Source organism: Excalfactoria chinensis, chromosome 24 (genome assembly GCF_039878825.1).
Source record: "Excalfactoria chinensis isolate bCotChi1 chromosome 24, bCotChi1.hap2, whole genome shotgun sequence".
Lineage (NCBI taxonomy): Eukaryota > Metazoa > Chordata > Aves > Galliformes > Phasianidae > Excalfactoria > Excalfactoria chinensis.
In genome coordinates this window covers 775,193-786,960 of record NC_092848.1, presented here as the reverse complement: position 1 = coordinate 786,960, position 11,768 = coordinate 775,193, and the positions used below count along the sequence as shown (strand labels likewise).

General features: G+C 69.6%; 1 protein-coding gene across 1 annotated transcript; it reads left to right on the top strand.

Moving 5' to 3' along the window:
* The first annotated feature begins 1,107 nt into the window (after positions 1-1,107).
* On the top strand, positions 1,108-11,696 carry THRA (thyroid hormone receptor alpha). The gene is given in 14 exon segments (XM_072356494.1): positions 1,108-1,242; positions 5,845-5,899; positions 6,531-6,738; positions 7,681-7,742; positions 8,872-8,972; positions 9,064-9,211; positions 9,666-9,760; positions 9,762-9,872; positions 10,462-10,608; positions 10,727-10,985; positions 11,445-11,480; positions 11,483-11,580; positions 11,582-11,653; positions 11,655-11,696. Coding segments are annotated over 12 exon segments (1,224 nt in total). The 5' UTR covers positions 1,108-1,242; positions 5,845-5,899; positions 6,531-6,685.
* Positions 11,697-11,768: the final 72 nt, after the last annotated feature.

Below are 11,768 nucleotides of genomic sequence, written 5' to 3'. Positions count from 1 at the left end.
ACGGCGGGGCTGGGGGCACCAACAGCCTGCACTGCCACGCTGGCAGCCCAGCTGCAGGGAGGAGCAGGGGGGAGGATATGGGGGCTGGGGGGGCACAACAGGACCGGGGGGAGCAGGAGGGGTGACGGGGTGGTGGGGGCTGCGGGGATCAGAGGGACACGGAGCTGCGGGGACAGAGCAGGGCAGCACCACGAGCAGGACTGGGGTGGGAATGGGAAAAGCCATTTGTGGCTGTGCCAAAGGGACCCCATCCCCGGGCACTGCCGTCCCTTGGGTACCACCGTGCCACCGTCCTCTGGGTGCCCCTTCCACGTCCCCATCCTCTGGGTGCCCCCCCGAGCAACCGCAACCCCCGGGGCTGCCGTGGGCTCGGCTGTTCCCGACCCATCGCTGTTCCAATGCGCTGGGCGCCCCCTTCCCCTCCGGGCTGTGGGGTGGGAACCCCCCGCCATGACAGCGGCCCTTTAAACCCGAGCACGATGGGAAACGTAGTCCGGGAGGGGGTGGGGGCAGAGCGCGGGGGCTGCTGGGATAGAGGTGGGGTGGGACGGGAGGGTCGCGGGCTGCAGGTCGGATCCCCCCGGTTCCGTCCCCGGTGACCCCCATAGCGCACGTGGCCATCCCCGGCCGCACGGGCTGCCCCGCACCCCCCGGCCCCGCCGACCCCGCTGTGCTGCGGGGCAGCGCCGGATCCACCCGGGGGACACGGCGGGGTCTGGGGGCGGCGCGGCGCCATCGCGGGGCCTCCGACCCCCGCCGTTCCCCGTCGCCGCCCCCATCCCGGCTGGGCTCCGTCCCCGGCCCCGTTCGCTGTTCGCTCCCCACGGGCACCGCCGTCACCTCCCCACGCAGCGCCCCACGGGCGCCATCCCCGCGCCCCTCGACCCCCGTCCGTTCACCCGCCGCCCGTTCTCCGCTCCCCGCCCCCCACGGGACCCCCCCCCCCCATCCCTCGGGGCCCGCGGGGAGCGCGCAAAGAGCGCGCAAGGGGCAGCGCGCAGGGAAGGCGCAAGGAGCGCGCAGAGGCGCGGCGGGGCTGCAGGGAGCGGCTGCGGCCGGCGGAGGGGGCTGCGGCCGCGGCGGAGCGGGCGGGCGGCGCGGCGGGGCCGGGGGAGGAGCCTGGAGGAGCCGTCGGCCGCCGCCGCCGCCGCTGCCGTGCGCCCCGCTCGGCCCCGCTCCGCTCCGCTCTTCTCCGCGCTCCGCCCCGGCCCCGCTCCGCGCCCCGCACGGCTCCGCGCTCAGGTACGGCCCCGCCGCGACCGTGATTACCGGGTGGGCCCCCGCGCGGCCCCCGCTGAGCTCGGCGCAGGGTCGGGGCGTGCAGCGGTGGGGGTTGGGGGGAGGGGGGGGGGGGGCCGGGAACGGGAGTGTGGGGGGGGAGCGCGCACCGAGCGCGCACCGGGAGGGGAAATGCGGGGCAATGCGGATGGAGGGTCCGTGCGCCTTATTGGTGCGGATCGGACGGGAAGGGAAAAATCGGAGCGTTCGGCGGAGAGCGGGGGGGGGAGGGGGGGGGCGGACGGACCGAACCTTCAGCGCTCTGCCCGCGCCCCCCCACCCGCTCTACAGCGCGGGGCTGTGCGGGGCCGCCGGGAGCCATAAGGGGGGGGAGGGGGGGGGCCCCGCACGTCGCCCCCCCCCCCCCCCACCTCCGTTCTGTTCCTCCACCCCCCCAGCGGCGGCTGCGTGGCTGCGCCGTGCCCGTGGGCCTGCAGCGCTCCGGGCCGGGGCCGTGTTGGAAAGGGGGGGGGGGGGGGGGGGGCCGTGCCGTGCCGTGCCCCGTGGCCGTCCCCGCCCCGCGTTTGGCAGCCGGCGCCAGGAATGTCGTGACGATCTGTGAAATTTTTGTTTCCCCCCCTTTTTTTTTTTTCTATTTTTTTTTTTTTTTAATCTATTTTTTTCATCCCCTGGACGCGCCGCTTCGCTCCTTTTTTTTTTTTTTCCCTTTTTTTTTTCTCATTTTTTTTCTCTCCTTTCCCCCCCCCCCCCCCCTTTTTTTTTGTGTGTATGTGTGACCGTGTGTATCTGCGCTGCTTTTCGCGGGGGGGTTGGAGGTGGTGCTCCCAAACACCGCGCTCGGGGTTGCGGGAGGGGCGTGGCGGGGGCTGCCCTCCCCGGGCCCTGCCCCGCTCCCGCACCGTGGGGGGGGTTTGGGGGTCAGAACCGCTTCGTGCACCCCCATCTCCCACCCCCCGCCCCCAACCTCCGGCCTCGGGGAGGAGCGCGGAGCTGCGGGCAGCGCTGGGGAAACTGAGGCACGGGCCAAGGTCACCCCCGCGCGGCGTCCCCCGACCTTCAGCCGTGTGCGCGGGGTGACACCGCCGTGACCGAGCGCCGGGGGGGCGGGGGGGACACGGCCGCGCTCACCCCGCGTGACCCCGGTGCGGGGCGAGGAGCGGAATCGATGCGGTCCCCGGCGGATCCCGTTCGGGGTGCGCAGCGCGGGGCCACCCCTCCCACCCCTTGAGGGGGTCTTGAGGGGGGTGGTGCGCTCCGGAGCTGAGCCCCCGCCCCGTGCGCCGCGCTGCGCTGCATTGGGGGGGTCCCGAGGGGCGGTGTGTGCCATGCTGGGGGGGGGCGAAGCGTGCAGCCCCTCCCCGCAGCGCTGTGCGTGGGGTGCGCGGTGCCGGCGGGTCCCCCTCCCGTAGCAGCGCAGCCCCGCACCCCCCTTTTGCTCGCTGCGCACCGTGGAGGGCTCGGCGCAACCCTCCTTCCCACCCCTACCCTGCAGCGCTGGGTGCTGCGTGGCGGCGGGCGCACGGCCCCGGCCCTTCCTGGGGGGGGGCTCGGCACCAGGAAGCCGCCCCCTCCCCGCCACGCACTGTCCCGGGGTAAGGAGAGCAGAGGAGAGGCGGCCGCCGGCAAAGCCCGGAGCAGCGCAGATGGACGGGACGGAGCCCGGGACCCCCTCCGCCCCCCCAGCCGCACACACACCCCAAAGGCGCAGAGTGGGGCTGGGCGGGTGGGGGCACGGCGGTTGCACCGGGGTCGGCGACACGGTGACAGGGGGACACGGGCTGCATTGCCAGGCGCAGCGTGGGCACCGAGGTGTGCGGTTTGAGCATCAGCGGGCACCGTTTGGGTGTCACCGGGTGCAGCTCGGTGTCACCCGGGTCTGCTTTGGTGTCACCGGGTTCAGTTTGGGCATCGCTGGGCACCGTTTGGTGTCACAGGGGCGGTTTGGTGTCGCCGTGTGTGGTTTGGTGTCACCAGATACGGTTCGGTGTCACCCCCAGCCCTCGGCACTGGGCTCACTGCAGGACCGCCCCCTCCCCGTGCCAACACCCCCCCCTCTGTGTCCCACCCCCCCCCCGGCATTGCCCACACCCACGCACCTCGTGGCACGATGCTGGCGCTGTCCCCAACCCACGACCCCACAGTTCGTCCCCTCCCAGCCCACTCAAACCGGAGCCCCCCGTTGCTCTCCCCGATTTAGTAACGTCCCGAGCCCCGTGCCAGAATAGCTCCCGGCGTCCCGGCACACGCGGGGCTCAGCGCTGGGGATGGGGGGCACCCACAGAGCTGGGGGGCCTCCAGCCGTCCCGTGGCATTCATCACACCCCATGGTTACCATTGGGCGTCGTGGAGACTCGGTGCTGCTGGCACCGGGCACCTGCTGCACTGCTGTGCGATGTGGGGTCAGGATGGGGAAACTGAGGCACGGGGGGTGCAGAGCTGGGCTGGTCACCGTGGGGTTTGTGGCTGTGACCTCCATCCCGTTGGGGACATGCTGGAGGTGTGAGGATGCTGCAGGCAGGTCACTATCCATCACCACCCGTCCTCACTCTGCGGTGGCTGCGCAGCCCCTGCTGCTGGGCTCGGCCATCCCATCCCACAGCCCGGCCCTGACCCCAGGCCGAGGGGAGGGGATGCAGCAGTGGGTGCCGGGTGCCCCTGATGTCAGCCCCATGGCATCCCCTCCTCGGGGCTGCCCAGCTGCTGCTCATGCCGGGGATTCCTGCAGCCTGCCGGCACGCGGCACGGCCACCGAGCGCCCACAGGGTGACAGGGTGGCACCGGGCAGGGACACGCGTGTGGCACCGAGTGCAGCCGTGCACGTGGATGCCGGCGTGTGTCGGTGCTGCCGGGTTTGCCGTGTCACGGTCCCGCCTGCCGCTACCGCTGGGTTTGGCCGGCACGGCGCTGTAGCGTGTGGCGCGGTGTCACCGTGGGCAGGGCCGTGTCACCGTGTCACCGTGCCGGCGCCCATGCAGCGGGATGTGGCCGCGGTGCCCACCGCCGTCTGCCCGTCGCCCTGCCCCCCCCCTCGCCGTGCTAATCACACTAATTGGCACCCGGCTAAAGCGCTTAGGCCCTCACCTCCCTGACCCAGATAGCAGCTGGCCAGGGGGAGGGGGCAGCGGGACCCCCGCGCCCATCTGTGCCAGGGATGGGGACACGGCCGGGGCCCTGCGGGGTGTCCTGCGAGCGGGTGGCAGCGATGCGCTCACAGTGGGGGCCGTCCCTGTAGAGGGGGGTCCGTGGGCACCGCTGTGCCGTGGGCAGGGGGTGCCGGGGGGGGGCTGCGCTCCCTGAGCCGCCCCACGCGCGGACTTTGCCCCCAGTTGTTTTGCAGCGCGCAACCGCCCGACTCAGCAGAAACGCGCCCAGGTGTGGGGCTGGGCCGAGGGGCGCGGGGGGGGGCCCCCACCTTTGGGCGCTGCGCCCAGGGCCGTGTCGCCGTGTCCCCCCCCCCGCCTTCCAGCCCCGCATCGAGGCCCGCGGGGTGGGGGCGCGGCGCTGCCGTGGGGCTGAGACCCGACGCGCTCGGTGCACGTGTCCCGCGGGAGCCGCCTCCCGTCCGTCCGTCCTTCCGTCTGGGTGGCTGCTGTCTGTCTGTCTGTCTGTCTGTCTGTCTCTCTCGGCGATTCCTCGAGCGCGGGCGGCCTCACCCGGGCGCTGGGTGCCACCGAGCACCGTCCCGGGGGGGTCACGGGGGCACTGGGCGGCACCGAGCGCCGAGCCGTGCGCGCTGCCGTGACCTCTCCGCCCGCCGCCCGGAGGGGAAGCGGAGGCAGAGGGCGGTGGGTCGGGGGCAGCGCTGCGCGCACCCGGAGGGTCGGGGCCCTGCGCGCTCCGGGGGGGGGGGGGGGGGTCCCGGGAAGGGGGGGCGGGGAGGGCCGTGCCCACGGGGCCGCGCAGCGCTGGCGCTCGGCCAGTGCCTATACTTGGAAGTGTCGGCGCGGCGTTCCCATATGGAACAAACATTTGCTGCAGCCCCCGGCCGCGCTCCGTAGGTACCGCCCGCGGACGGCCCCAAAGCCCGGCCTGGAGCCGCGGCCCCAAACCCCGCGATGTGCCTTGGGGGGGGGGTCACCGCCACCACGACGCGCACCCCCACCCCGGGTATCCCCCAGTGCCGCGAAGGGCGGCACCGCGCACCCATGGGCGCAGCATCCTTTGCTCTGCCGGCAGCGCGGTCGGGTTCCCCAGATGGAGGGGGGCCGGGGGGACCGGGGGGGGGGTCGGGTCTGCTGCACCGCCGCCGCGCTCGAAATCCGCCGGAGGAATTCCTGCCGCCGCCAAGACAAACGTGACCTACTTTCTGCCCGGCCCCGCACCGCGCTGCAGCCCCAGGGCCGGGCACGGCGCCCACCAGGCGCGGGTGGGGGGCCCCCACCGCCGCACAGCCCCCAAATGGGGCGGGATTTGGTGGGGGGGGGGGAAGCTCGCGCCGAGCCAGGGCCCCCCCGGTGCCGCTGGAGCAAATGGGGCGGAGGGGTGGGTGCTGGGATGTGTGCTGGGGGGGGGCAGGGCGGTGTGAGCTTCTGTTTCTGGCGGTGGATGGGGGGAGTGTGGGGGCGCCGAACCCCCCCCCGGCCCCACGGTGCCATCTCATTGCAGCAGGAGTGCTCGTGGAGGAGGCAGTGCCCAGCAGCCCTCGGTGCCCCCCACCCCTGTAAGTCCCCCCTGCAAATCCCTCTTGGTGCTCCAAGGAGGCCCTGGTGGCCCCCCCAACCTTCCCCGTGCTCACACCTGCACCCAGTGCTGCGCTCTTGCACGGACACGTTGTGCATACTCCTGTGTGCTCTTGCACGGCGCTGCACACTTGTGTATGCACTCGCACACGCTGCAAGCTCCTCCCCACCCAACGTTCTTGCACAGCCCTGCCTGCTCCTGTGTGCTCTTGCACACCGCTGCGCTCCCACCCAGCCCTGCACACCCTGCACTGCTGTGTGCACCCTGCAAGCCTCCGCTCGCTCCATGTGTTCTTGCACGTCCCTTTTGCTCCCACCCAGCCCCACATGCTCTGTACACCATTGCCACGCTGTTGCACACCGTTGCACGCTCCGCTTAGCCTTGCACACCCCATGCACTCTGCACCGTGCATGCTCAATGCAATGCACAGCCTTGCACATGCTGTGTGCTCACCCAGCCCTGCTCAGCATTGCACACTGCATGCAGTCCCACAGCTGTGCACCCTGCACACTGCTGCGTGCTGTTGCACACTCCTGCACACCCCGTGCTCACCCCACACCCTGCACACCGCTGTGTGCTCCACGTGGGCTCAGTGTGCTCTATCTATGCAGGCCCCCCCGGGATGCTGCAGGGAGCCCAGCACTGAGGTGGGCGCCATGGGGCGCGCATCGTAGCCCCCCCCCCCGCCGTGGCCCCCCCTGCGTGTGGCACCGGTGGCGGAGCCCACTCTGCCGGTGCTGGGCGCTCCTTGATGGAATTGCGGTGAATGGAACAGAAGCCCAGCACCCTGGACCCGCTGTCGGAGCCAGAGGACACCCGGTGAGACCCCGCTGGGCTGCGTCCCCCCCATTGTGTCCCCTTAGCCTGCAGCTCTGCTCCCCGTGTGTCCCCGTGCCATGCACGGCGCTCTGTGTCCCCGCACACCCCCATGTCTGTGTCCCCATGTGTCCCCGTGTGTCCCCGTGCCCTCTGTGCCCCGCTGCCCCACTTGTGCCTCCGTGCACTCGGTGTCCCTGCAGCCCCCGCATCCTGTGCCCCCCACCCCCTGCATCCCCATATATCGCCCTCACCCCCACTATCCCCACGTCCCTGTGCCCCCCGATCACCCTGTGGCCCCCACGTGTCTGTGCCCCATGCACACCCATCCTCAGCCCTCCCCCACCCGAGCCCCCCCAGCCTGGGCCCCCCACCGGCCCTGCCAGCACCCGGGGCTATTTTGGGAGCGCGGTGGCGGCTCACGTGCCCTGGGGGGGCCAGGCCTGGGGTCACCTTGGGCTGCCACTTGTCTCCCCCCACAGCTCCCAGCCCTGCTTCCCCATTTGGGGCAATGGGGCACCCCTGGGTGCTGCCCCCACCCCCCACTGGGTGCCATCCCCGTGGCGCTGGGTCCTCTCTCTGCCCATGCGCGTGTGCAGGGGGGGGGGTTGAGGCGCAGACCCCCACTGCCGCCTATTGGCTGCGCCCGCTGATGTCACTTCCCTGTGAGCCAAAAGGACATTTTGTCTTTGACTGTAAATGAGAGCCCCTCCCCCACCCTTCCCTGCCCTTCCCCCACTCGCTTCCCCCACCCACCCATCCACAGCCCCCCCCCTTCAGGCAACGCCGTGTCCCACATTGGGGTTCCCTGGAGTCCCCCCGTTACCCACAGGGCTGCAGCACGGTCTCCACGCATGGCGTCAGCCCCCTGAGACCCCCCCACGGCTGGGAGGCATGAGTGGGGTGCAAGGAGGGTTTGGGGTCACACTGTTCCCCCCCCCCCAGGTGGCTGGATGGCAAGCGCAAAAGAAAGAGCAGCCAATGTTTGGTGAAGAGCAGCATGTCAGGTACGGGACCCCCCCGGTCCCTCTGGTAACCCCACATCACCGCCGGGACCCCCACGTCACCCCACTGCGCCCCCCAGCACCCTGCTGTCCCCATGCACCCACATCCCTGCTGGGGCTGCTCAGCGCCCCCAGAGACCCCCCCAGGTGCCACTCATCTCTGCGGGGTCCCCTGGGTCCTACAGGCACCTCGTGTCCCTCCCAGCACCCCAGGGTCCCTGTGCACCCTCAGGACCGCGGCGTCCCCTTTACCCAATGCCCCCACTGACACCCCATTGTCCCCCACATCCCACCTCCCCAAGGGTTCCTCCCACATCCCTGCTGGGTCCCCAGGGATCTCCTGCACCCCACATTTCTTATGTGCCCCCAGGGTCCCTCCTGCATCCCTGCTTGGTGCTCGGGGTCCCCACACACCCCCTGTCCATTATGGGCCCCCAAGAGTCCCCGTTGACCCATATCTGCGTTGGATCCTCAGGGGTCCCCAGTGCCCCATGTCCCTGCTGGGTGCTGCCCCCCCGGTGGCACTATAGGGCCCAGCAGTGCAGTGCAGGGGGAGATAAGGGGGCCCGGGGCGGGCACTGACCCCGGGGCTGGGCACCAGCCCTGCCCCATTCCCCAGCGGGGAGCGGCTGGCGCCGGCAGGATCCGGGGGGGAGGGGTAGGGGGGTGCCAGCCCTCCCCCTCCCTGTCTGTGTGTGCCCCTCCCCCTGCAGGGTGGGGGGGGGGGTCCCTGGAACTAATGGGGGGCAGTGGGGGTCCCTGTGCAGGTGCTCTGTGCCTCAGTTTCTCCGTGAGGTCGGCGCTGAGGGGGCGGCCCCGCAGCGGGGGACCCCGGACAATAGCAGACAGTGGGGCCATTGTGTGCCCAGGGGATGCCCCCCCCCCACCACAGCCGGCCTGGAGAATGGGTGCTTTATTGCTGCGGGGGTCATGGAGCCCCCCAGCTGTTAACCCTTAAACTGCCGGCAAATCCCCACTGGGTTCCCCGCACCCCACTTCCTTCCTGGCACCCCTGGGGCCCCCGAACCCCGTGTCCATTCTGGGGGCCTGCAGTGGGGTGGGGGCAGCATTCGGGCTCAGGGCAGAGGGGAAACTGAGGCACCGAGGGGGGCTCTGACGTGTCCCCCCCCAGGGTACATCCCTAGTTACCTGGACAAAGATGAACAGTGCGTGGTGTGCGGGGACAAAGCCACCGGCTACCACTACCGCTGCATCACCTGCGAGGGCTGCAAGGTGAGGGGCTGTGGGCTGCAAAGAGGGGGGAGGAGGGGGGCGACACCGTGACCGAGGGGTCTCACTGTGACCCCCCCAACCCCCACCCCAGGGCTTTTTCCGTCGGACCATCCAGAAGAACCTGCACCCCACCTACTCCTGCAAGTACGATGGGTGCTGCGTCATCGACAAGATCACTCGCAACCAGTGCCAGCTGTGCCGCTTCAAGAAGTGCATCTCCGTGGGCATGGCCATGGACTGTGAGTGTGCCAGGGGGGGTTGGGGTCACAACCTCAGCTATAGGGCACAGAGGAAGCTCAGTGTGGGGTGAGCAGGGAGCATGGTGCCTCTGCAGGACCTGGTTGGGCGGCTTAGGGTGCCCGCTATGGGGCTAAGCTGGGGAGCGCCCAGTGTGTAGACCCATAGGGGGTCCTTGGGACCCTTTTGGAGATGCAATTTGGGCGCATGGGATATGTGCACGCCATGGGGCAGATAGGGGTTCCTGATGTGGCCATAGAGAAAATGAGGGTGGGCAGCACAGCCAGTGGTTCCATGGGGCGTTTTGGGGGTTGGTTTTGCAGCTGTGGGAGCAGTTGGGGAGGACCCGATGTGCGCACGGTGTGGGGCAGGTCGGGGCGCCCGGTGCAACCGTGGGGCAGTTTGGAGCAGCCAGCAGCGCCGGGCTGTGGGGTTGTGCTGATTGTCACCCTGCAGTGGTGCTGGACGACTCGAAGCGCGTGGCCAAGAGGAAACTGATCGAGGAGAACCGGGAGAGGCGGCGCAAGGAGGAGATGATCAAATCGCTGCAAGCACCGACCCAGCCCCAGCGCAGAGGAGTGGGAGCTGATCCACGTGGTGACCGAGGCGCATCGCAGCACCAACGCGCAGGGCAGCCACTGGAAGCAGAAGAGGAAATTCCTGGTGAGGGCAACGCAGGGCTCGGAGTTTGTTCGAGTTGCTAAGTTGCTAAGTGCTGCTTGTGCACGCTGCTGTGCTGCTTGTGCACGCTGCTGTGCTCCTTGTGCACACTGCTGTGCTCCTTGTGCATGCTGCTGTGCTCCTTGTGCACGCTGCTGTGCTGCTTGTGCACCCTGCTGTACTGCTTGTGCACACTGTTGTGCTGCTTGTGCATGCTGCTGTGCTGCTTGTGCACCCTGCTGCCATATCCCGTCCCCATCCAGCTCCGGGTGCCTCAGCACGCTCGGTGCAGACATGGTGGCCACACTCTGTCCCCACCTGGCACTGGGAGCGTGGGCCTGGGGCTGTCACTGTCACCGCATGTCCTTGAGCGTGTCACCCCTTGGAGGCGTCGGGGTGAGCGCTGACCGAAGGGGACAGCTGTGCCTGCGGGGTGGCCCTTCCCCATCCCTGTGCGCACTGCTCCCCCTCCTGGCTGCCGCCCTGCGCTGCCCTGCCTCAGTTTCCCCTTTGTCCCTAAGGAGTGTGGGGGGGTGGGAGGTGATCCCGGCCATTCAGTCCCTCCAATTCACCCCTCGTGCCCCCCCCCCAGCCCGAAGACATCGGCCAGTCGCCCATGGCCTCCATGCCTGACGGGGACAAAGTGGACCTGGAGGCGTTCAGCGAGTTTACAAAAATCATCACGCCGGCCATCACCCGCGTGGTCGACTTTGCCAAAAAACTGCCCATGTTCTCAGAGGTAACGGGGGGCAAAGGGGGGTAAGAGGGGGTCCCCGGTGACGCCACTATAGGGGGGTAGCGGGTATAGGGCTGGGGGGGGGGGGGTCCTGCAGCCCCACTGATGTTGTGCCCCACAGCTGCCGTGCGAGGATCAGATCATCCTGCTGAAGGGCTGCTGCATGGAGATCATGTCGCTGCGTGCGGCCGTGCGCTACGACCCCGAGAGCGAAACGCTGACGCTGAGCGGGGAAATGGCCGTCAAACGCGAGCAGCTGAAGAACGGGGGGCTGGGGGTCGTCTCTGATGCCATCTTTGACCTCGGCAAGTCGCTGTCTGCCTTCAACCTGGACGACACCGAGGTGGCCCTGCTGCAGGCCGTGCTGCTCATGTCCTCAGGTCAGCGCCCATTGGGGGCTGGGGGGGAGGGGGCAGGAAACCCCCAGTGTTGGGGATGTGTGGGGTGGAGAGACTGGGAGTGAATGAGGTAGAGGTGGGCGCCCCTGATCCCCAGAGCTCCAGCCATTGGGGGCACAGGGGTGGGCACCCCAGTACTTGAAACCCCAACGTGTGGGGGCACATGGGGTGGGCACCTTGATGCCCAGAGCCCAAGCATTGAGATGGGCACCCAAGGTGGGCACCTTGATGCCTATAGCCCCAGCACTGGGGGCACAGGAGGTGTCCCCCCCGATGCCCAAAAGCGCTGGGATTTGGGGGCACAATGTGGGCACCCCAGCACCCAGCCCTCAGCATTTTGGAGGCGTTTTGGAGACCCCTCATACCCCGACATCTTTTGGGGCCGCCCATCCTGAATCAGACCCCCCTTTTGGACCCCCCCCCCTTTTTGCTCCCCTGCAGACCGGACGGGGCTGATCTGCGTGGATAAGATAGAGAAGTGCAGGAGACGTACCTGCTGGCGTTCGAGCACTACATCAACTACCGCAAACACAACATTCCCCACTTCTGGCCCAAGCTGCTGATGAAGGTGACGGACCCTGCGCATGATCGGCGCGTGCCACGCCAGCCGCTTCCTGCACATGAAGGTGGAGTGTCCCACCGAGCTCTTCCCCCCCCCTCTTCCTCGAGGTCTTCGAGGACCAGGAGGTGTAGGGCCCCCCCCCTCTCCCCCTTTACCACCATCACCGCCGCCGCCGCGCACCCCCCCCCCCCATCCCCACCCCA